Here is a 22797-nt window from a genome sequence, read left to right as displayed (position 1 = left end):
GCGTTTTGGTTTTGTTTGGTTTCCCAAAGCCAACTGAAAATATCACAACAGTTTCTGTGGGGCAGAGAGATAATGAAGAATTCCAAGTTGCCCAGGGGAGCTAGCAGTAAAGATTAATTTAAAATTGCCATATTTTGCAATGTTATTTGTAAGTAAATTATTTTTCCTTTGAACTACTTTGTATTTTCTGAAAAACGCAGCGCATTTTTGTTTAGAGACATTTTTCATTGGAAGTGATTTGCAACGTTATCTCCCCAGCAGCTACCATCCCGAAGTGCTTTGATATTGAGATGCTCGCTGATACAAACTGCGGTTCCGCTTTCCTTTTTGTGCAGCATCCAACTAGCGTGAGCGCTCAAACTGCGAGCCCAGCCTCCCTGACGTGGCAGCAGGGAGAGTCCCAGCTGGAAATAGGTGCTGCAGCCATCCACCCGAGGGGACCCTGCGCAGGCAGGTAGGAGCCCGGCCTCCCCGTCACCACCAAGGGGAAAAGGGGCGCAAGGAACGGGGCTCGCAGCTGCCTGCCTCTGGACAGGCCTGGAGCTGGCCCCGCTACAGCAGGTGCCGCTCTCTGCACCCACAGACGGCTGCTCTTGGCTTCAGGTGCCTTGAGGGATGGGAGCCTTCATGCAGATCACTGCTTTGCCTCCTCTTCGGTGCTTTAGTGCAAAGGAAGTGAATCCAAGTCTCCTAAAAGCGCCCCAGCTTTCATGTTAGGTTTATTTTTTAGTAATGAGTGAATGGGAAGGGTAGAAGAGGGGTGCAAATAATCCATCTTCTCTAGAGACACGGCTTGATTTAGGGTAAGTTACTTGAGCAGTCACTAGAACAGAGCCAGGAAAAACATCTGCTTGGGTATGTTCCCAACTCATCAAGCCGAGCGCCTCCAGCCCAGCAAAAGGGTGAATTACTGCATGTGCAGTTCAGTTCCCCACAAAAGCCGAGCTCTGAGCTCAGCCAGGCTCCTTTTCCTCCACCACGTATAGAGATGTAAACGAATACACTTCTGAAGGTGTGGGAAGGATTCGCAGTGACACTAAAAATCATTTGCAGAGAACCACAGCAGGGCTGTGGGCTGCTGTCCGCGTTGCTGTTAGTCCTCCTGCATGCCTTGTGGCTGAAGGGGGGACAAGATCTCCCTCGCCATAACGTACACTGAGGCAGCGTGAGGCACTTGTTCTGTTACGTTACTGCGTGCAAGCTTGGCACTAATTGAGGCACCTTCCAACATTCCAGACTCGAGAGATTAATGTGCAAGCCAGAAATAAAATTTCCTCCTCAGTAGATATGACTGCATGTCTTTTTCCTCCCTTCAGAAGAAAAGTAACAGGATTAGAACAGGAAGGGAGCTGTGACATGCATCATAGGTAGGTAAACAACAGTCATCAATCTCTTCCTGTGGTGGTGTTGAAAGTACAGTCACTCTAATAGGCGCTGGGATTCCCCATAATCAACTAGAACTTCAAGTTTCCCTTTCTGGTGATAACGGGTCAGTACTAGAAACTTTTAATCAGCGTAGTGGAAGAGGGAGAAGGATTATGTGATAGACAGTTGAACCTAGGAATTTCTCTCTTAGAAAGAGAAGATAAAGCAAAAATGTACTTCGTAAACTGCTTAACGCTTCAAAGTTATTTTTGAAAACTTAATTTTCATTGTGAGCACACAACGTCGTTAACTTGCAAAACAGTTTTATTTCACACTATACAAAGTTAACAGACATTTAAAAAAGCGTACAGTTACATCTACTGCCACCGAGCATGTTAATTAGGGGACTTCACAGATAGATCTCTGGTGGGTTTTTAGGGCCCTATGCAATCCCTGTTCCCCCACACATTTAAGCCTACTTCTGTATAGGTTAGAGAGGGTTTGCTCAGAGAGCGTATTTCAGAGCACAAAACTCAGAGGACTTGGACAGAATGTGCCAGCTCCGCATCTGTATGCCAGGAAGAAATGTAAATGAACACTTCCCCTTTCCACTGCTGAAATTAATTCTCCCCCTGCTGGGCCCTTACAGAAGCAGCTGTAGCAGGGAGACAGTCCAGGAGCTGTCTCTCTCTTTCTCCTACAGAGACAAACCTTGCTAGTGGCTGTGAAGCATCTGGAGCTGTTTGGAGGAAAGAGGGATCTTAGCCCATACTGGTGGAACTCTGTCCTTTCCCTCCTCTTCCCACTGAACCCTTTCCTGACATTTTGCTACCTAGTTGCTGCTGTGAGCAGGAACAAACTCTCCAAACAGCTTTTAGAGGGAGAGAGGTGGCTTAGGGTTATAGGATTTCCTTGCAGTTTTGAAGCTGATTGTCTAATCTGGACCCGAGGATAAACCCTCCTTGCAGGAGCGCATAGTTAGATGTCACGTTGTGCATCACTGTCACGTTGTCAGCATGGATGCTAAGTCCTGGACAAAAGATACTCAAGAAAACGAAAATACTCCTTAGAAATTAATTAAAAATAGTGACGTCTGAAAAGAATTTGGATTGCATGGCTCTAAATATCTTCCCTGTTTCACAGCTGTCTCGGGTGAGCTCTTTTTTCACTTCAGATGCCAATCCTCCCTGATACTTGACTGTGAATAGCCTGGGAGATAATTTACCACAGCGTGCCCTAGAACTGAGCATTCAGTAACCTTTGATACTGCAACCAGGTGAGACTCAATTAAACCAGGCTTCAGATGATCGGATGATGGAACAGTTAAACAAAAGAACTAAAACTGGTTGCCTACATTTGCTTCCCTTGAGGTCCAAAACCAAATCACCATGAGAATAGTGTTTCATACAGAAATAAATATGCAATTGATTTCAGAGTCTTTTATGGAAAGCAACAGAAGGACAGAAATACCACAAGATAACCTAAAAGCCTTAGAAGGAATAAAAATACTGTGCTTGTACTTTCATTCTTTAAGGTGTTATAAGCTAATCTCTTTATTATGTAGCCTTAGGAAAGTCAGACTTGGTGTTTTCCAGCCGCAGTGGTAACCTTCACGTCTCAGGCAAGATGTTGTTCACTTTTTTCAGTTAAATAGTTAGGACACAGCGTTTTTTATCCAAGATGGCATCACTGACATCCTCAGCTGGGGGCCAGGGCTAAAGGGACCTTACCTTGCAGGTTCAGTTCATCCTTCCTTTTCATTTCTGCAGTACCTCACTTGAACAGTTCTTTTGGGTACTGAAGCCCCCTTTCCCCGATTAACTTTGCTGAAAAAGAAGAATGAGCCAAAATTCTGTCGTTTCAGACTTGGCATATAATATGCAGGGGAGACAAACCCATTTTTAAGTCTTTTCCAGGTTATCTTTTAGAGCAGCTGTAAAGCAAGGCAACAAATACTAATATAAGCTCGTTTTCTTCATGATTCTTAAAAATTCTTGCTCACTCACTTCTCCATCTCCATCTCGATCAGCTTCGTCGATCATTTCCTACAAAACATGTTGTACACCTGGTCAGGCACGGGGCTTGACTCTAAACACAAAATCTTTTTGTTACAAAACAAATCAGAAGTACTTCATACAAAACCATAACTATGTATTTGATTATTCCGCACACTTCTAACCTCTCAGCTCTTTTCATATAGGCATGAATTTCCACAACGATTGGTCCATTCCTAGTAGAAAACCTCTGGCAAGTCAGACTTTACCTGAAGTTCTTCATCTGTTAAGTTTTCTCCCAGCTCTTTGGCAACCCTTTTCAAGTTTTTGAATGAAATCTTTCCTGTGCCATCATCATCAAATAACCTGAAAGCTTTCAAAATTTCTTCCTTTGAATCCTTTTCACTCTAAAATGAAAGTACAACATATATTAATTAAACACCTGCTATTAATATATCCCTTTATGGTATTTTTTTATTCCAAGATTTTTTTTTTTAACAATTCCTACCATTTTTTGTGTCATCATAGCCAAAAAGTCTTCGAAGTCAATGGTTCCGCTTCCTTCTTTGTCAATATCTGCTATCATTTTCTTAATTTCTTCTTTCTTTGGCTCAAAGCCTAAGGCACGCATCGCAACCTGTGCCAAAAAGCAATTCTATTAGGGGGCCACCAAAATTCTAGTGGCAGCAGCTGCATTAAAGGCCTTTTAATTTCTTCTTCCAAAACTGTAATGACAACTCACTGCAAGGAAGACCTTCCGACAGCTCTTGCTTGTTTCATCTTTCCAATTACTAACAGTGTAGGTTTGATGTTTGTAAGACTCCAGATTTATTTTGTCTTTGGATCTATGTGGAACATGGATCTATTTCTGAAACTAAGGGAAATTTTTTGTCACATTTACGTAAAAGTTCCAACTACATTTCTGAACTACAGATTGGTTTTCAGCCTAGCTCCTAAAAGGGACATCAAGGGGGAGGATCAGGGATGTGATTTCATTCCATCTGAAATGTAGGGCAGAATGCCTATTAGTTTTGATTACATGTGGTTAACTTAGGCAATCCAGTACACGGATAGAAGAAAACCAGATGTATAGGCACTTTTGGCTACATGGGGAGGCAACTGACAATACTCCATAAATTTCTCAGCTTCAGCAAATCAAACAGTGAGTGTTGTGCTAGTCAAGGAAAAAGAAAGACTTCCTGAGGCTTACACAACACAAGCAAAATACTGCTGTAAGAACAGGTAGTGCTTAATATTAATGTTGTTCAAAACCAAGCTCTGTAACAATGATTTAAGTACTGATAAAACGCTTAGTCATTTCCTAATCCTGGTTCACCACAGAACTTGAGGAATATTTGACCTGTGAACGTTCATTGTTCCTATATGATCTAGTGGAAATACAGGACACGGCAGAAATTTTGTTGCTGAACACTCTTCTACTGGAAAGTGCCAACTCACCAAAAATTTCACATCCTCAGATATTAAAAGCTACTTGGCCAACTGTGCACGTATTAGAGAAGCCTGCCTGCTCTGTATTGCATGCAGATCTTGCTTAAGGTAACTGTGAAATACACCCCAAATTCGGCCCTGAGAGCAAGCCGTGACTGTTGTTCATACCCCAAAGCCATTTCAGAATAAAGCAGGTTAGGGCTGGGCACACAGAAAATGCAGCTACGATTGTGTGCCTAACGATACTTCCATCCAAGGAAAAGCAGTGAGAGAACCTTGAGTTCTTTCACGTCGATGCTGCCAGATCCATCGGTATCGAACAAGTCGAAAGCCTCTCTGATCTCCTGCTTTTGCTCTTCTGTAAGTTCGGGTTTCAGGCCGCTTTTCTTCCGCTGGGTCGTGCCTAAGCCAGGTTTCCTGTAGTTGGATGCCTTCAGAAAGAGGAGAGAACGAGCAACTGAGAAAATTCACAACACAGCTACTGTGCAAGGAGTGATAGCGAAGCTGTAGGGAATTGAGAGGTGTTCTTTAGGGCAACTGGCAGACCGCAGCTGGGAGCGTTTTCCTGGATGATTCTAGAAGGAAACCGAGCTGGGGGCTGCGTGAGGAGGGGGGAAGCGCCCGGGCTTCGTGTTTTAAACCGCGATCGCCGCTCACAGCTCGGACCTGGCTCACAGGTGCCCGCCCTGGCAGTGCCTAAGGCCCCCCGCACCCCCTGCCCGTGGCTTAGCCCTGTCAGGGCCGGCTGCAGCCCCCTCCGCCTGTGTAACGACCCCAGGCTTTAACGGTTATAACGGTTATAACGGTCATAACGGGGCCGCCCCGCCCGCCCGCCCCCCGGTGCTCACCATCTGCCCGCCGCCGCCGCTTCCCAACGCCGGGCGGAAGATGCTTCGGCGCCGCCACGAGCAACCACCAATGAGCGAGCCGGGGCGCGCCGGGGACCCGCCCCTTTCCCCAGATCGAACCAATGGGAAGCTCGGAGGGCTCGTGAGGTCAGCGCGAAGGCGGGGTGGGCGGCAGGGAAATGGCGGCCGGGCCGGTAACCTGGCAACGGCGGGGGCGGCTCATGGCGGCGGGGGCGGGTGCCCCCCGCTCCTGGCTGATCTCTGCCTTCTGACCCCAAATCTGCTCCCCCCGCTCGTTGTCTTTCCCCCCACACGGGGTGGAAATAAAGGTAAGAGGGCAGGGGGTGGCGGGGAGGGACAGAAGCTGAGTTTGGGGTCCGGTGGTTCCTGCAGCAGGTCGGTCTGTGGCGGGAGTGTGCCGAGGTAAGGAGCGTAAACACAGCGGGGAAAGAGCACCGGGGCCCAGGACACGCACGCCACGGATTGTGCAGGCAGTGACATAAAAACATCATCTCCTGTCAGCACGTGCCGTGCCTTCGTCTGTCTTTGCCCTTGGTCCGTTTGGTTTGGGTTTATGGACCTACAGGGGTACAGCCTGGCAGCCCAAACAGCAACAGTCCTGCAGTATGGGTATAAAGGTGCAAGGCAGAGGCACGTTCTTCAGCTACGATTTCAGAAGGTTTTGGGTAAGTGACTTGTAGTTGGCTGCGTTGAGGTTTGGTGGCAGCGCGTGGCTTCGATGGCAGGAGCTGCGCTAACACTGCCCTGGCTCCACGTGCGTGGAGATCACGACGCCCTACAGGTACGGCAGCAGCTCGTGGTGCTGAGCCCAGCCCGTGTTCGGAACCGGCCGGAGAGCACGAAGCTCGCTGTGCTGGAAAATGGAAAAGCCCTTCCCAGCTGTCCTTCCGTGTCTCCCACCAAAGCAGGGGCACGGCCCGTCCATGTAGTTACTGTATCTATTTCTCAAAGTTTACAAAGAGAACCACAAATTGGTTATCTAATCTTTCTGTCAAAGCAAGCACACTCCAAGAAGCAATCATCAGCAGTTGAGAACTTCTTGAATTCTGAAGCAGTGATGTCAAAAAACACTGTCTTAGTACATCCTTAAAAAAAGTCAGCTGGAATGTAGGGGAAACATGTTTTGTTATCAGATTCTGTGGGCCAATGATCTTTTTTGTTTGTTTCAACACAAACTAGCTGTGGCAGTAAGCTAAGGTTCCCGTTAAGAAAAAACAGGCTTTCAAAAAAAAATATTACTGGAAGTACAGATACGGATACAATGCATGCCTAGACTCTAGTCACAAGAGACTGCCAAGAAAAATTTCCAGAAAATCCTTAAGCATGTTGGATGAAGGTTTTCAGTTGTGCACTCCCAGTACAGCTTCAAAGTCAAAAGTACTGATTACAGATAACTTAAAAAAAAAAAAATTCTTGATTAATGGTTATTTTGGTACTTGAAGATACTTCTAGTAACTAAAGGTTTTGTTTTGTTTTGTTTTGTTTTGTTTTTGTCAATTCAGGCTACACTAGAACTTTGGGTCTATTAGTACACGGTGGTTATTTCTGACTGCCCACTCTACTTCTTAAATTCCTGCTTTGGCTTCATTTGAGTTAGTATTTGGTTGGCCTTTCACGAAGTGGAGTAGCAAAAGAGGTTTTGAATTGACAACAGTTCTACAAAGGAGGTGAAATATTATTTGAATCTGAACATAAAAGGTGTAAGAGCTATGACTTTTTAATTCTTTGTGTGTGTACTTTTTTCATTAAAAATAAAAAAGTGCTACAGTTTAATCCATGTGGTCTGCCACAGGAGTGTGGTATGGGGCGTATTTCAAAGGAGAGAAGATGTATTTTTGGCACGTTAAAACCACGTAGTACGCCAAAACCTAGAAGTCTTGGCAGTTTGCTTTGTGAGGTATAAAGAGATGGCCTTCCTTTTCATGCATATTAAATGGAGTATTTATGTATGTTAAATGGAATAAATAGAATTTGGAATAAAATGAATTTGTTGGAATAAAGGAAGTTTTTTATATTTGTCCAGATTTGGAGGGTAAATTCAGCGGTATTGCTATTGGTACCAAGATGCATCTGCGCAGAGCGTTTGGTTTTGCGTGCAGTTGTCCATTCTGCCTGAGGGAACTGTTGCCCTAAGGAAGACAGCTGAAATTCCAGATAGCAAGTCACGAGAGAAGTGGTAGTTCTGTAAGATCTGGGCTGCTTCACGTCTAAGAAACCGCTGGAATTAACGGCATTTTACCATCTGCTAGAAAAAAAATCAATGGTATTTTATCAATGCATCATTTCAGCAACTATGTATCTCATAGTCAATGCACAGCATAAAGGACTGTTTTATGCAGAGTGCCTCACAGAAGAGCTCTGTTCAGTATTCAGCTGTTAATGTAGTTATTTTGAGATGTGTCCTCTGGAGTACTGTGAGGGTGGGACAATAAGTTTGTGTTCTGTTCACAGATGCTGCCTGCTGGCCATGGCTTTCAGGGATGTGAATTCAAGAAGACATATAGGACTTCAGCAGCTCTCATCCTTGGCATCAGCTGGAAGAACGTTACTGGGGCCAATGAAATCCTGTAAATTCGTAGTGGATGAAAGCACCAACCAAAGCATGTTGATTTGTTCTGCTGTCAGACTGATCGAAAGTTTGGATTTAAGTAGTGCTGCCGGACAGCTTCTAAATGAAACCATTCAGGCGCAAAACAGGGAGTTTAAAACTGGGATGAGCACCCTGTTGTTTCTTGTTGGTGCATGGAGCAATGCCGTCCTGGAGTGCCTCCAGCAGAACGTTCCTGTTTCAGCAATAGTGTCAGTGATGTCAGAGGGGCTGAACTCCTGCTGTGAGAAAGTCCAGTGTCTTCAGATATCAGTACATGATGTAAATAAAGAGCTGTGTTCAAGCAGCGTTAGGCCAAACACTTCTAGCAGCAAAACTTACGAGGTTGCATGTGACGGTTTTCTAAATCCTCAGATTTTTCTGTGCCTTCAGAAAGAAGTTTCTCCATCAAAAGAACTTGTTCCAAGAAATTCTTGTTCCCATCAAGAAGCTGATAGTAATCTTAATAAGGGCCTGGTTTCACCTTTGGCTGACTGCAAACAGAAAAGATTAACCCACAGCAGATACTTCAGTGCTCTAGCAACAAGCCCTTCTTCGAGTCAGCTCGATGATTCTCAGGTATGCCTCTCAGGACAGTCAGCACATCCGTGTGAGTGTTATGGTTTAGGACACCTGGCAAGAGCTCTGAGCCATGGCAATGAGCCTAACATGAAATTGCTTAAAAGCATCGTTGCGTATCAACATGAGCGAGCAGAATGTAGTGGCTCTAACCAATTCAATATTGCAGAAGTCGTGACGTGCTGTTTACCTGGGCTGCCTGAAAGCTATTCTTGCATTTGCCCGGGTTTTGTCACGTTAGTATCCCCAGAACAAGCCGCAGTTATCAAACACCTTGGAGACAAACCCCTTCGGATTCTGCTGACGGAGGGTGACCTGACTGAAGCGTATCGCCACCTAGGCTTTACCAAGCCACGCAACGTCAGGACCGTGTTGGAGCGTCCTGACCTGCAGGAGGGCAGACCAGGAGATGTGTGGCTAAATACATCATTAGATATTCTAACGCGCTCCCAAGTGAGCTTAGTTTTGGTCAAAGGGCACGTGTGTGAAAACCTACTGGAAAGGTGCGTGGCGAACAAGATTCTGGTGGTCGGCTCCGTGCCTCAGAAGGTGCTGAGTGCCTTCGGGGAGGCCAGTGGAGCCCAGCCCGTGACGTACCTCACCCAGCTGAGCGCCTCCTGCGTGGGCAGCGGCGCCCAGCTGGAGCTGTGGACGGCCAGTGACGGGCGCGCGATGGACCTGGGTGAGCTGGTGCCCGTCAGGATAAGGGTGCGAGGGCTCACCCTGCTCACGGCCGTGCTTACCACTGCCGTGCCCGCAAAGATGCAGCTCGTGGAAGACCGGTTTTGGACTTTGGTGTACCGACTGCACCACGCTCTCAGGGACGGGAAGGTTTTCCTGGGTGGGGGCGCAGTTGAGCTCTTATGCCTGAGTCACAGTCAGGCGCTGGCAAAGCAGACTTTAAAGCTAGCAAATAAAAAGCCTGTGAAAGAATTTCACGGCCCTTGGCTGGCAGCATCTTCAGCAGAGTATAAACCAGTTGTGCTTCAGGCGTTAGCAAGTGGCTGGAGCCAGTATCTTGCAGCAGTTATGTGCAACACTGCAAAAGCAACGTCGCTTTTTGAAGCACAGACCTTAATTGAGCATCACCTCAAAAAAGCAGCTGACTGTGGCTCTCCCTCAGCATACGTACTGAAAGAGTTTCAGACAGGTGGTATGTTCCGAGGTGGTCCTGTTCCCTCCACGGGCAGTGCAGAGGGCTGTAGGGTTTATGATAATGTTACAGCCAAGACAGAGGCGTGGCGGAGAGCTCTAGACCTGGTGCTGCTGGTGCTTCAGACAGATGCTGAAATTATCTCAGGTCCCCAAAGCAATCAGCTGTTAAATTCACCTGCGTCAAGTGAATTTATGTTTTTGTAGGACTTGTAGGATTTTTTTTAACAAGTCCATGAGTCGGTGCGTGGAAGAAGTCCAGGTACGATCTGCACTTCTTCATCAAGTCATAGAGCAAGCATTTAGGTGTGGTTATGACTTGAGCATGTGGAACAGTGGAAATCTGCCTGTGAAACAGTAACAAGGTAGATCCAATTTCCCATTTCTAGAGATGAGTTAAATAGCAAACAAAACTCACTTGCGGGCTAACCTCTAACCGCAGCTGTGCGTTCTAATTAATGACACTGTCTGTATGGATAGGTTAATCCCGTCTGATGTCTGTAACATTCAGCAGCGCAGATGTGCCCTTCTGTTCTCGGTAGAAAGAGGAGTGCTGTCAAGACGAAAGAGGCACTATCTGTCAAGTCGAGTTGGAGAAAAGTTTGCGTCCTTGGATAAACTCCTATTCCGAACATGTGCTGCCCGTATAAGGTATTGGGAAATGTATCCTGAGAATTATTCTTATTTAATGCCTTTTACTTCTAAAGAAGGGTAGGGAATTCTTACATAACATTCTCATACTTGTCTGTGTTATATGAGAGTTATATCAGATGTAATTTATTTTTAATTAATATCTTGCTCTTAATTTCTGTATGTCACAAGTGTAAGAGATAATTATGATAATTTATGACTGTTACTGCTTAAGCTAAGAGATCGTATTAGTAGATCTAACTTCTGTGTACTTGTACGGGCAATATATTTTCTATTTTGAAATATCTATCTCTTGAAACTTCTGTGTGTTTGATACAAATTCAGGCTGAATCCCCCCTTTTGGTATTACGGAGTGGATGTATCTCTACACAGTTTGGTTTATGTAACAAGTTGGATTTTTGGATTATTTCATTTGGGTTCTTTCAGTTACCCTTGCAGAGAGGAAAAACATAGTTGTATCAGGTATTGGCTAAAAGCTGAAAATGAATCTTACCGGGATGTTTGAAGCACCACCATGGTACAGTGTTTTTGCACCTAACATCTAAAAGCAGAGTGATTCAGGAGTGGCATTTTGTTGCGAGAAAGAGGTATGGCATTCTAGGGATATTTTTGTTTGAAATGGGCAATTTAAATCACACAGTGAGTGTCTGATGAGTCAGGTGAAAACAGGATGGAAAAAGAATGGAAATGGTCATTACTAAAGCGAGTTCTTGCTCTTAGGAATTGATTCTCATTGAAGTAGTGAATTTACCCCTTTTAATTGCTGGTGGCAGACAGTCTTGTGGTGGTGAGCACTAAGAAACAGGATGGGCTAAGAGTATGTTCTCTGCATCCTGCTTCAGTGAAAAGGCAGACAGAAAACGGGGTTGTTATTTTATTGTTAGTTAGAGCCTTCACTGCTCATTTACTCTTGCAAGTGGATGTTTTTTCCCTCTGGCCTTACTTTCCTTGCTGTAGGTCCCCACCCCAGAAGATATTTTAGAGAAGAGCCCTCAGCTACCTCAAGCTGGACCTTTCTTCTGCACTGTACATATTCTAGCATATTGCATACGTGGGTCTTTCATGGTGCTGTTTACCTGAGTGGTTCACACTGAGTAACTGATATACTCAGTATGTAAGGCAAAGAAAGACATAGATAAGAAAGTTCATCCTCAAACATGTTTTAGGTGCATGTAGGCATTTTTTTATGAAAGTTGTGTTGTATGGTAAACATTGTGTTGAGAGTTCTCATTGCTGAATTGAGTGTATTTTCTAATTTAGTGTGAATGGAAGCTTTTAGGAAAGCTAGGGGAGCATATGCAGGGAGCAATTGCAGTTACTTTTCAGAAATATTAGAGAAAATAATTTCTGTGCGTGGAAAGCTACGCTCACAGCATTTGGCCATCTCTGATCTGAAAACATCGGTATTTTATTTTTCCAACCAACTCCAGAATGCAGTGGGTTTTGGCAAAATCTCATCCATAATGCACAGGCTTATAATTTTAATTCTAAACCATCCTTCCTAGCAGGATAAGGATCCAGTTAGATTATCACTGTAATCATACTGCAATTACGTCTTTATTCTTAACTGGGCAATTGATGTGTAAGAGCTTGGCCACACTCTTGATACCCCAAGACATGAGAGAAAAATGGTTTGTTAGATCAAAAGAGGCCAAAGGAGCTGGTGAGTGTTAGGTGAGAAAGAAACCAAAGCCCAGCATATAAATAAATACAGACAAACTCTGCTTCTTTGCAAATGTTTGCAGCTCATGTTTGGCTTTATACTGTTTTTCTTGAACCTCCTATAGTTAGCATTGCATAATCCCTGTTCCCAAGAAAAGATCCAGTTGCGCTCTATTTGAATAATAGAGTTAAGTGGATTATGGAAAAATTTCATACATGAATTGTACTGGAGTGGTCCAAATGTCTATTTATAGGGCTCTAAGACTCCGAGAGCTGACGCACCAAATGTTGAGAAAATCCCAAATGATGTAATTTTTCCAATCAGGCTGTTTAAAAGTACATAACAGGGTATTTAAATATTGCGATGCGGAGGTTTTCTCAAAAGCCCTCGGACATTATATTTTGATTATTTAACAGTTGCTTTCCTACAGACCCACAAAATGGGCTGTTTTATGAATTAGCTGGATATTGCATCTGGGATTACTTAACAGGATTCCTTTGATACACGCAGAGGATGAACGTGCAAGCTGCCCTCAAGGCGATGTGACGTACGGTGTACACGTGTGGATTCCTCAGCACCTCGTCTCTGAAGAAGCAACACAGAATCGGGTCCTGTGCTTGTCTGGCATGACTCTCAGCACAGGAATTACTCCAGCAGCTGCCACGGGCAATTTCAGCTTCCCTCTTGGCAGATGTTCCTCCTAGGGTACACAGAGGTCGTTTGTGTGGGGTATGGTGTGATGGAAGAGCTAAGTTTTTGCTTTCAACGTGCCTGGGGTATTGGAAAGCAGAAGAGGTTTCAGAGGTTTTTCTCATTGGACCTTCTCTCTACCTTCTCACATGGAAAAATAGTAGTAAGAGTAAATTGTGTGTGTATTTAGAGGCGTATGGTGCTCACAGTGAGCTGAATGCACCACTGGGGCTTGCGACAGCCTGGTGGGTGCCCCATGCTGCCCCAGCCAGCCATCCCACCCAGAAGCTGCCCGCTGCCGTGTCCTGCTCCATGCTGCCTGCCCTGCCCTGCCCTGCCTGAGTCCGGGAAGCAGGCAGGGGGTGCTGGGCATCTTCCACCAGAGGTGAAAATCCACATCCCTTAGCCAGGCAGTGCAGGATCACAGAGAGCTGGGGCTGGCTTGCATTGGGCCAGGGTGTTTTGGATTGGCTTGGGGGGAGGCTGTGGAAGCAGACTGTTTGGGGAGCTCTTCTGGGCTGCACTGGCTCCACTTCAGTTTGTCCTGGAGGGCATTCAAATGTGGGGATTGGGGTGGAATTTTTTTTTTACCAGATGAACATTTCAAAAATCAGTCTGCTGTCCTGTGTTCCCCAGTCAGTGGGAATAACACGGTTTGCTCCTTTACTTAGAAACACCACCTGCCTGGCGTGTTCCCTCTTCACATGCTGGGGTCTGTCCTTAGTGAGACTGTGTACATTTGGGAAACTGATACTGACAAACTGGCTCCAAAAATAGACAAACAAAAAAATCCACAACTTTTTCACAATGTTACTACCAGGTACAAATTATTTTGTATATTTTCTAAGCACCCATAGCTTCCCCCCTCCCATCTCTGTGTGAAGTTATTAATAGCATAATCTAATTGAATGAGAAATAAGCTTACCCTGGTGTCTGTGTATGGAAGCTGACTAACCTCTTTCTTTGCTTTTGAACTTCTTGATTTACTCCTGCCAGTGTTTGATTTACAATAAATGTTCCCAGCGTGCATCTTGCCCCGTGATGTTAAGAATTTTCCTTCTCTAAGGCTGGCCGCAGTGGATCAAAGTAACTGGGGACCTTGCAGCAGGCTGGCATCAAGAACTGGCCCTCTGCTGGGAAAAGTAGGTCAGCTTCCCATAACCAGCTCAGGCAGGACATCTAAAATTGCACCAGCTCTGCCAGGTAATGAATGCATTAAATGTCTTCCTATTGATTAAAACAACAAAACAAAACAAAAAACCTAAACTTACTGTGTTTAACCTCGGTAACACTCTGTTACATGCCAGCATTGTACTCAGATGGGTCTGAGCTACCACTTAAAGGGAGCCTGAATTGTTGCCAGGAGTGCTGTGCATAACAGGTACGTTTGGCTGAACCTTTAACAACAGAGACATGACAAGCCATACATTCTGCGCATACGTACATAAGGGAATTTGTCAGGGAATATTGAATTATTCAGGAGTTTTTCTACAGTGAATCTAAAACATGGATCTGATCCTGACCAACTTGAAATGCTCTTTCTCTTGTGTGTCAAAGCCACGGGCTTTATGGGATATCTTTCCCTTTTTGAAGGGATTAGGGCGTGACAGGATGTACAAAAGCATGGCACGGTGTTATTACTACTCTGCCACTTGCACAAGTTCTTTGCGTTAATTCTTCACCATGGGAGTGAAGCTAAGCTTTAAGTTTTTGGTAATTTCCAGAACGTGGTCATCCCTCGTGCTATTTCTACAACTCTTTCCTCAAATTCAGTTGTAGAAGTAAAATTTGCTGATAGCATCTTGAAGCAGAAGGACTATATTCCAGTTTTATTCCTCAGTCTCTTAAATCCTAAATCAACAATCCTCTTGAGATCAGTTGCAGATGAGTCCAAGTAGAGCAGTTCGTATGAAACAAATTTGGAAAATCAAAAAATCTCAGACTAAATTCCGCCACTTGCCACCAGCATCGCTGCATCAACTACCATGCAGGTGCAGGACCAGACCATTTTCTCTGCAGTGTGTCAGCATGGCGTAGATAGAGCTGCACTCAGTGGAATTTTTCTTTGCAGATAAAAATGCTCCAAAACCTGATGTTTGTAGGGATGCAGTTGAAGGGAGAGTGAGGAAAAACTCAGGCAAGTGGACAGACTGGAGGCTGGTTTTGATCTTAAGTGGTGGAGAAATAAAAGAACACTCTGCTCCATCTATTTTGGCTTTCTATCTGGTTATTCCATTAGTAATACCCACTTCTTTAGAATTTGGAAACACCCATGCCGGTGCTAGCACTGTGATTCTGTTTGTTGCACTCTGTTCCTGAAAGCCTTGTTATTTTTGCTGTTTCAGTTCTGAAAGCTGCAGCTGGTGTTCGTGGCTGTCTGTGCCTGCAGGTTTTGCAGATTCTGCACCGCGTATTGTACAGTGCCCTGCAGAGCTGGAACTACTACGTGCTTTACAGTAAGCCCTGAGGACATAAAATTGGAGCTGGAACCTCTGGCAAATACCTGCAATACTTGCAGATCCATCAGGGAGTAGAGAGGAGCGTGTAAGTGGAGGAGCAATGGCTGAGGCACAACCGCACTTCTGTTCCCCTGCAAGTACTCCCTTTCCGGGCATGCAGCGTGCATTTCAAGACTTAGCAGAGGAACAGCAATGAAGTCAATAGTCACGTGTCTGCAGTGTTGAGTGGCTTCTGAAAAGCCAGTGTTTCTTAGAAGGGAGTTTCTAGCTTTAGCTTTTCCAAGACATTGTCAGGGTAAACACTAAGCACAGGGAAGCTTCCGTCAAATTGACTAATGTGTGACTTGTACAAGCCAGGCGTTGGCCACGGCGTTCACCATCTCCTTACGTTAATGCCTTTGAGTGCAAAGCTCTGAATCCCCTCGGAGGACATCCTGGGCAGTGAAGAGGGATGTTACGTAATAGCCTGGTGGTTTGGCAGGGCCGTTTAGGAGAGGGGTTAGTGAGTTTGCTAGTGCATAGATTTACAGGCTGAAACCCTGCAGAACAGCTGCAGCAGCCCTCAGAGCACTCAAAGTGGGGAGGTACAGTGGGATTCAGGGAAGAATCCCACTTCCCAGAGTGAGTGGATTAAACAGATCCCTCACTTCTCCCTGCACATCAGGCCCCAGATGGCTTTGTGTTGTGGTTGGTCCACCCCAGTGTTCACCAGCAGCACCCTTGGAAGCCACATGTTCACATGTCCCTCTCCTAAGGACCTGCAGCATGGGTCATGCTGCCAGCCAGCTCGCTCCACTGGAGGCACAGGAAAACTGCAGCCTGTTTTCTCACTGATGGTCACGATCCCTGCATGACAAACAGCTCTTGCAGTGGGAAGGTACCCGAGATGTTGTTTTTGATAGTGGCATGTAGAGGTAGCACAGAGTAATGAGAGCTGAGGTTGCTGTATTGTACAGAGATGTTGCACCACTGAGTTAAAGGCTGCTGCTCACGGAGCTGCACGTTTAGGGAGGATGATTCTACTAAATGCTTAGTTGAAAGGTAACTGGATTGCTGCCTGCCTGCTGTCTCTATGAAATACATGTCTCCCTTCAGTGGGAAATGTACCTCTAGTGAGTGGTGAATAGACACCTGGATTATTATGATTATTATTTAATGCGTGCTAATATATTATAATTATTATAACAATATTATTATTATTATTTAATGTGTGCTAATATATTTCATGGTAGATATACTCTGCTTATTAAATCTAATATAGTCTAAAAAGGCTTCCAGGTAGGTCTGCCCTCCAGGGTCAGGTAGGAAACCTTGCTACAGCATAGGGTCCAGGTCAGTAGCATCGCATGAGAGTTGTTTCAGGGGATGCAACAAGGGTATGAGACATGTTTGGGAGGGATTCTTGGGTGCTTTTCAGAGAGATGAAAGGAAAGGCTGGGCCATGATCATGCACAGATGGTGAATGAACACATGTGAAGGGGAAGAATCAAGCGGGGAAAGCCTGTATTTGGTTTCTCTGCTTGCAGACACTGGAGAAAAGAAAAAAAAAAAAAAGTAAAAATCTGTTTAGATGGAAAGAAATTCTTTCCTTGGGGACCCAGCGATACTTCAAACAATAGGATTATTCTTTAATTATGGCAAGAGCATAAAAGACAGCAGGCAGTTTTTATTTAGAAGTAGTGGGAAGATTGCTCCCTGACCACTTCCAGCTCAAATCAGTAGGTTGGAGTCTAGTGCTGTTCACAGCTTTTGTCTGCTATGTTGTGAGACCAAATATTTAACCAGCATTGCAGATCTTGAGAGACGAATAAAAATAAGACAGAACAGTTGTTGAACTGATTTATTTCCAAGGTATAATCTGTCCCTGCTTTCACTGACTAAATGTGAATTTAAAAACAAAACAAAACATCTGTTTGTTAATGCTAGAGAGCCAAAGTAACTCCAGAGGAGTTGTAGAAAGCAGATATATCTATGGTACAGGCATTCTGCAGCAGAACAGACATAGTTTCTCGGTTACCATCACTAACCTGTCATCACACAATCCAAAGCTAGGACAGTTAATACCTTTGCCTCCTATTTATGTCACAGAAGACCATCTCTCTCTTTTTTCAGACTGTTATCAGTAAATCCTAATTTTGTCCAAGAACAGTCTTTTGCCAAAAAAAAAAAAAAAAAAAAAAAAAGTCACAGAAAACACAGGGGAATTAAGTTTTGTTTGGGGTATAAATTCCTGTATTTCATTTGCTGCCACTGCTCACACCAGTGTTCCAGTTCCTCAGGTATGCCTCACTCAATGTAAGAGGTAGTCAGCGTTCAGTGCCCTGCTTCTCACTCCCTTCATCTCTTAATTTATGTGAGCACCGTTTAAATAACCATCCGAAGCCTATTATTCAAGTTCTTCATGTTCTTGTTTTCTGGGGTCATTTAACTGTGGCAGTAAGTTGATGGCTGCCAGAAGCCAAGAAACTCAGTTGGAATCAATGGTAAGAGAACTTGACTGGAAAAGGATCCCAAATCTACCTCTGTTTATCTGAAATACCATGCAATTAACTGTTAAAAAAAAAAATAATGGTGTGTGAACCTGGCTATGCAGTTATTCAAGCCTTTATTTTTAAAGCATCTAGCATCTCAAAGCAGTGCTCTAAATAAACTTAACAGAATTACCAAATGTCAGCTCAGTAATTAGCAGTAAATAGTATATGGGGTTAATACAAGAATACCTTTTAAATTTCAGCTCCAGTGATGGGTTCTAGGGACTGTTTCAAACAGAGCTTGCAGAGGACCTTCTTGAAAATAACATTCTGCTTTCCAGGTTATTTTCACAACCGTTCAGAAGACCAGTGAAACTATGGAAGGAAAGACGAGCTTCAAGGCCAGGAGAAATGCTCTTAGTAACTTGCTATAAGCCCTCTGTGTGGTGTTTGGAGGCATCCGGTAAGGAAGGATTTTGTCCTCACCTGCAACTGAGTGCGTTAATTCACTTGTAACCTGAATAGAAATAATGTATATTGATCCTTGCTTGCCCAGGAGAGTGGTAAGTCATGGCAAAAATGAGTAACTGTGCAGAAGCTGGAGGAACTGACTTAAAGTTGATTCTTCTAGTGCCTCCTATCTGCTCCAGTCTGATTATTAAACAGACTTACTGCTAACTTGCCTAAGAAAGGTCTGCCAAAATGCAGGGGCTAATTTAAAAGTACATGACTTCTGTATGTACCAAGAGGTGCTGCTTTAATTAAGTATATGCAAAATATGATGTTAGACTGCCCTACAACTTGATACTTGGAATTTAACAGGTAGCCATGATATGAAGCAACATTACATAAATAACATGTTCTGTTCCCTGCCCTCACTCAAATGTTCATGTCTGATTACCTCAGTTAACAAGTTAAAATAAGACTTGTCATGAATTGGATTTTCCTTTAAAAGGCCAGTCAGGTTGTTTTCTTTCTGTTTTAAGTGTTGCTATGAGCCTCTACCACAAATTTAGTTCTTGAACGAGAATTTACAGATGCTTTTGCTGATGTGCATGTGTGACAAGATGTTCCTTCAGTGATATGTTATTCTCAGGAGGCTGAAGGGGAAGGGGGAATCATGCTTTGGTTGTAAAGTAATACAGGAACCAATCCCTTTTTCATTAAAAACACCAGTAAAGTTTCCATTGCTTTGGGGAGTAAAAGCCTCGGTCCCTAAGAAACAGGTTATTTCAAAAACATGGTTGTCTTTCCCCATTCTTGTTAATGCTGGAAAAGGGTGACTTTCTGATCACTTCTCAGGGGAAAGAAGAGTAAAATCGTGGACTGCAAATCCTGATGAGGAGTGCAACATTGATTAAAAGCAGCTCTATGATTTTTTTTCTATGATATTTCTTCTAATAAGCTCTAACAGCAGTAGTAATTGAGTGCTTAATGATGACCTGGAAAAAAAAAATTGCATCAGATATACAGGAGGTCAAACCATCCTTTCCACTGAAGAACGTGATGTGGAGTAAGAGTCCAGCATCCTTAGTGGTAAAAGGATGTCCCCTGCAGGGAATGTCAGGTGGAGGTCAGCTTTGGAGACAATCTTAATTCAGCTCTCTCAGTCTGTTTCTTATTTCTAAAACTGCAAACTCTGTAGAGATGAAACTCTGTTGTGTTCATGTAGTGCATAACAGAATGAGGCCTTGGATAATGCCACAAGCCAGAATTATTGTAGTAATTAATTAAGTTTTGATGTCATCTAAGATTTGGCTTTTTCATCTTCAAAGACATTTTCAGATTTGCAAACCTGATAAAGCTGATTGATTTTGTCTAAAAGCCTTCTGCCTTGCTTGCCTGTACAGAATTATCACATTTGGATTCTGTAAGGAATATAACAGGACAGAGTAATTATTGGAGGGTAGTAGTAAGCCTTGACCATGAACACAGTAGCTCCTTTTTTGGAATATAGGGTGAAGATTAAAGCACTGTAGTTACAGTGTGCCAAGTAGAGCTACCAGAAGTCATATAACATACAGTGCAAACCCAGCACAGCAGAATGGTTTTTCTACATACAAATTGGCATACTTGGCAGGAGGGAATGAATGTCTTCTTTCTAAATCATATGGAAATGAACTGAGACTGCAGTGTATGTATTTCTTGTGTGTGTGTTTGGAGTTTCACTAATTATTTTTAATGTGTTTTAAATGGTTCCCTATAATCTGTGATCACTTACTTTAGTTAAGATCTTTATTTGTGGCTTTAATATTAATCTTCAGTGTCAGATCTCTGTTCATTAGTTGTGGTCTGACAAAAGCATAAAAAGTTGCCCCTTGTGTTTCCTGTACTGACTTTAACTAACTTGATTGCTGCAGGTTTGAGGAAAATCCTTACCTCTTCTTGTTGTTTATTTCTTTCCTTTTTTTTTTTTTTTTTTTTTTTTTAAAAGTGGAAACTTAAATTACTTTTTTAGAGTTATGCTTTCATCTGTGCCTGGCTCTTCTGCCCTGTTTGCTCGAGTCCCCAAAATTAGCAGGAGTAATGTTCTAGTTTGCAGTGCAGTAGGAAAGAATAACTTGACTTTTTAAAATAAACACTGCAAGACCTGGAACAAATACAAAACCTTCAGACAAGGTGAAAGCCCCCAGAAGAATACCTCTATTCAAAATGTCTGTGGATGTCTGCAAATACTGCCAGGAGCTTAAGTCTTGTCCTTTTCCTTTCCAAACATGTGTATTAGTTTTTTCTTTAAAAATACATACTGTATCCTTGAACTCTCCCGTGCTTCCAGTCAAAGAAGGTAGTATTTCCTTTAGACTAGTTGATTCATACATAAAATAAAATCTGTGAGACATTATTTTGGTCTTGGTTATTTCCCTCTTGTGATACTGGATGGAAAACAGTCTTTTTGAAATATTCAGCCTTTGAAAAACAGCAAACTTTTCTAGTTGTTGAAGGTTTATACTGTGGGCTGTAAAAATAAAGTGCTCTTAATTATGCTTCCTCTAGGATGAATTCATACCATATTTTGCTCCCCTTGTTTACGAATTCATTGCTTTCAGCAGGAAGCCCTGAAAACCTACTAGATTTACTTAAAACATTTATCTGGAAAAAAAATAAATCAAAACAACAACAAAAATTTCCTGAGGAGAAAATATACTACAAGTTACCTGGTTTGACATCTCAGAGTTTAAATCTGTTTCTAACTCAGCTAATCCATCTTTGTTTGAAGTTTCACTTACCCTGTAAGACCTGTATGCACTATGCAGCAAATGGTCTCCTAGCATGGTCAGTGTTGCGCTGAGTTTCTCCTGTGTGTGTTTTGTCATCCCCAGGAGCCGAGTTGTCACCTTACTGCGATGTCTCCATTCCCCAGAACAGCCTTAAGGACAAGGATCTGACATGGTAAGGGATCTCATTCAGCAAAATACTTGTAATGTGCTGTCAATAATCAGATAAATAGCCTCAGCTGTTATGCTGTATGGCTGTATCAGAGCTGTGGGATCCACAGAAAAATGTACTTCCCACATGCATTATCCATTTACTTCCCTTAAGCCCACCTGCACTGATCTGCTGCTTTCTCTTCTTAAAGGCAGAAGCACTGTACATCTACTGAGGTAACTATCTTTAGCCTGTATTTTTTCTTTCCCAGCACTTTATATCTTCATTGTTTGTTTGTTTTTAATTGAATTTATAATCTTCCCTCCTCCTGTTTGTGCAGCCAAATACCTGCTTTACCGACAGATCAAAATGGCTTTACTTTGTATGGGATGCTCAGGCCACCAACTTACCTTTCCATAATGCCTGTAGGGTAAATGAATGTAGTTAAAACCCCTATATCACACCTATATCACACAATCTACTCTGTATTTATTTCTAAATGTACGTGGGGTGACTTGCATAATATGCATAGCAGATAATAGGAATTTCTTCCTTAAATGTGAGCATTGTCATTCTTTGGGGGTCAAATGAGAGAGTGAGAGATTGTCTGTTGTTTAATGTGTCATCTGTTCCACCTGGGTGACACCCATCTGGTCGAACGTCATAAGCAGAGGCTAATTTTGTGCCGTGCTCTGGCAGCAGCCTGAGAAGGATTCTTTGTGGCTCCAAGGCATTTATTTACTCATTTTTCTTTGGCTTGAAATCATGGAGTTTCTCACTGCAGTCCTTTAAGAACAATAGCAAAAGTCCCACTGAAATTTAACTTTCTGGGAATGAATCACAAGTGGTATAGGATTTATTCTTGGATTGCCTTACTGTGTCATCTTCTCTTATTAGCTGCTGATTTCTTATTAATTACTGACAAGCCAATCAAACAAATTGTATCTTCTATGGCAGAGCTTGTTTCTACAAGAGTGGTTTTCCGTATCAGAAATCAGGCAAGAGAGGATTTTTCCTACGCCTCCAAAATGTGCAGGGAAGGAAGGGATTAATATAAAAATGGTGGCCTCGTGATCTGATCTAGCCTCTAAAATCCTTTTGGACATGCCAACTTCAGAAATTCTTCTAATTAATTTTCTTAAAATCCCCTCTGTATCTGCATCTGACAAAGTCCTGTGAGAATGACTACAACAGATCAGAAAATAAACTCCATTGTGATTCATTTGAAATTGGCAGGAAAGTGAGGGACTTCAGGCCAAACCCAGGAACATCTCAAATATAAAGTATTTCGGATCAAGATCTCAGTATTTGCTTCTGAGAGGAACTTGGGCTACTTGCAATGTGCTGCAATAAATCAGGAATTTTCAGTCCTGTAGAAGAAATTTCACCCCAAATGGAGTTATGTAAGACAGTTTTGCTGTGTATGTATTATGTGAAGTAACAGATGTCAGCCTATAGAATATTATGAATCTTTTCTTTTTCTTTTTTCTTCAGTATGTAAG

At 43.2% G+C, this 22797-nt stretch overlaps 2 protein-coding genes and 1 long non-coding RNA gene across 5 annotated transcripts; 2 read left to right on the top strand and 1 right to left on the bottom strand.

The window, feature by feature from the left end:
* Positions 1-1677: 1677 nt before the first annotated feature.
* LOC309877997 (uncharacterized protein) lies at positions 1678-5684 on the bottom strand. The gene is made up of 5 exons (XM_082760058.1): positions 5657-5684; positions 5084-5239; positions 3868-3996; positions 3629-3766; positions 1678-3410 (listed from the first exon to the last, which is right to left on the bottom strand). Exons 1-5 carry the CDS (start codon positions 5657-5659, stop codon positions 3321-3323), a joined length of 516 nt encoding a protein of 171 aa, XP_082616184.1. The 5' UTR covers positions 5660-5684; the 3' UTR covers positions 1678-3320.
* Positions 5685-5859: 175 nt separating this feature from the next.
* Positions 5860-14059, top strand: BBS12 (Bardet-Biedl syndrome 12). Of its 3 annotated transcripts, none has more exons than XR_014317432.1 (3): positions 5860-5985; positions 8129-10646; positions 12820-14059. XR_014317432.1 is itself a non-coding variant. In XM_082759544.1 (2 exons), exon 2 carries the CDS (start codon positions 8145-8147, stop codon positions 10200-10202), a length of 2058 nt encoding a protein of 685 aa, XP_082615670.1. In that variant the 5' UTR covers positions 5860-5985; positions 8129-8144; the 3' UTR covers positions 10203-11083. The 3 variants fall into 3 exon arrangements, 1 of the variants encoding a protein (XP_082615670.1); XR_014317433.1 differs by lacking the exon at positions 12820-14059 and having other exon boundaries at positions 8129-10360; positions 10476-11083; XM_082759544.1 differs by lacking the exon at positions 12820-14059 and having other exon boundaries at positions 8129-11083.
* Positions 14060-15361: 1302 nt separating this feature from the next.
* LOC309877335 lies at positions 15362-21324 on the top strand. The gene is made up of 3 exons (XR_014317350.1): positions 15362-15543; positions 18271-18392; positions 21250-21324. It is a non-coding gene; the product is annotated as an uncharacterized lncRNA (long non-coding RNA).
* Positions 21325-22797: the final 1473 nt, after the last annotated feature.

This window comes from Aythya marila (assembly GCF_965140915.1).
Source record: "Aythya marila genome assembly, chromosome: 4".
Classification (NCBI taxonomy): Eukaryota; Metazoa; Chordata; class Aves; order Anseriformes; family Anatidae; genus Aythya; species Aythya marila.
This window is presented reverse-complemented; position numbering and strand designations above follow the sequence as displayed.

Excerpts from the sequence above, each read along its gene's own strand:
- BBS12 (XM_082759544.1), top strand. The coding sequence starts at position 8,145 with ATGGCTTTCAGGGATGTGAATTCAAGAAGACATATAGGACTTCAGCAG.
- LOC309877997 (XM_082760058.1), bottom strand. Across the intron at positions 3,767-3,867 it reads CTATGATGACACAAAAAATG|AGTGAAAAGGATTCAAAGGA; the intron begins GTAGGAATTGTT and ends CTTTCATTTTAG. Across the intron at positions 3,411-3,628 it reads TAACAGATGAAGAACTTCAG|GAAATGATCGACGAAGCTGA; the intron begins GTAAAGTCTGAC and ends CATGTTTTGTAG.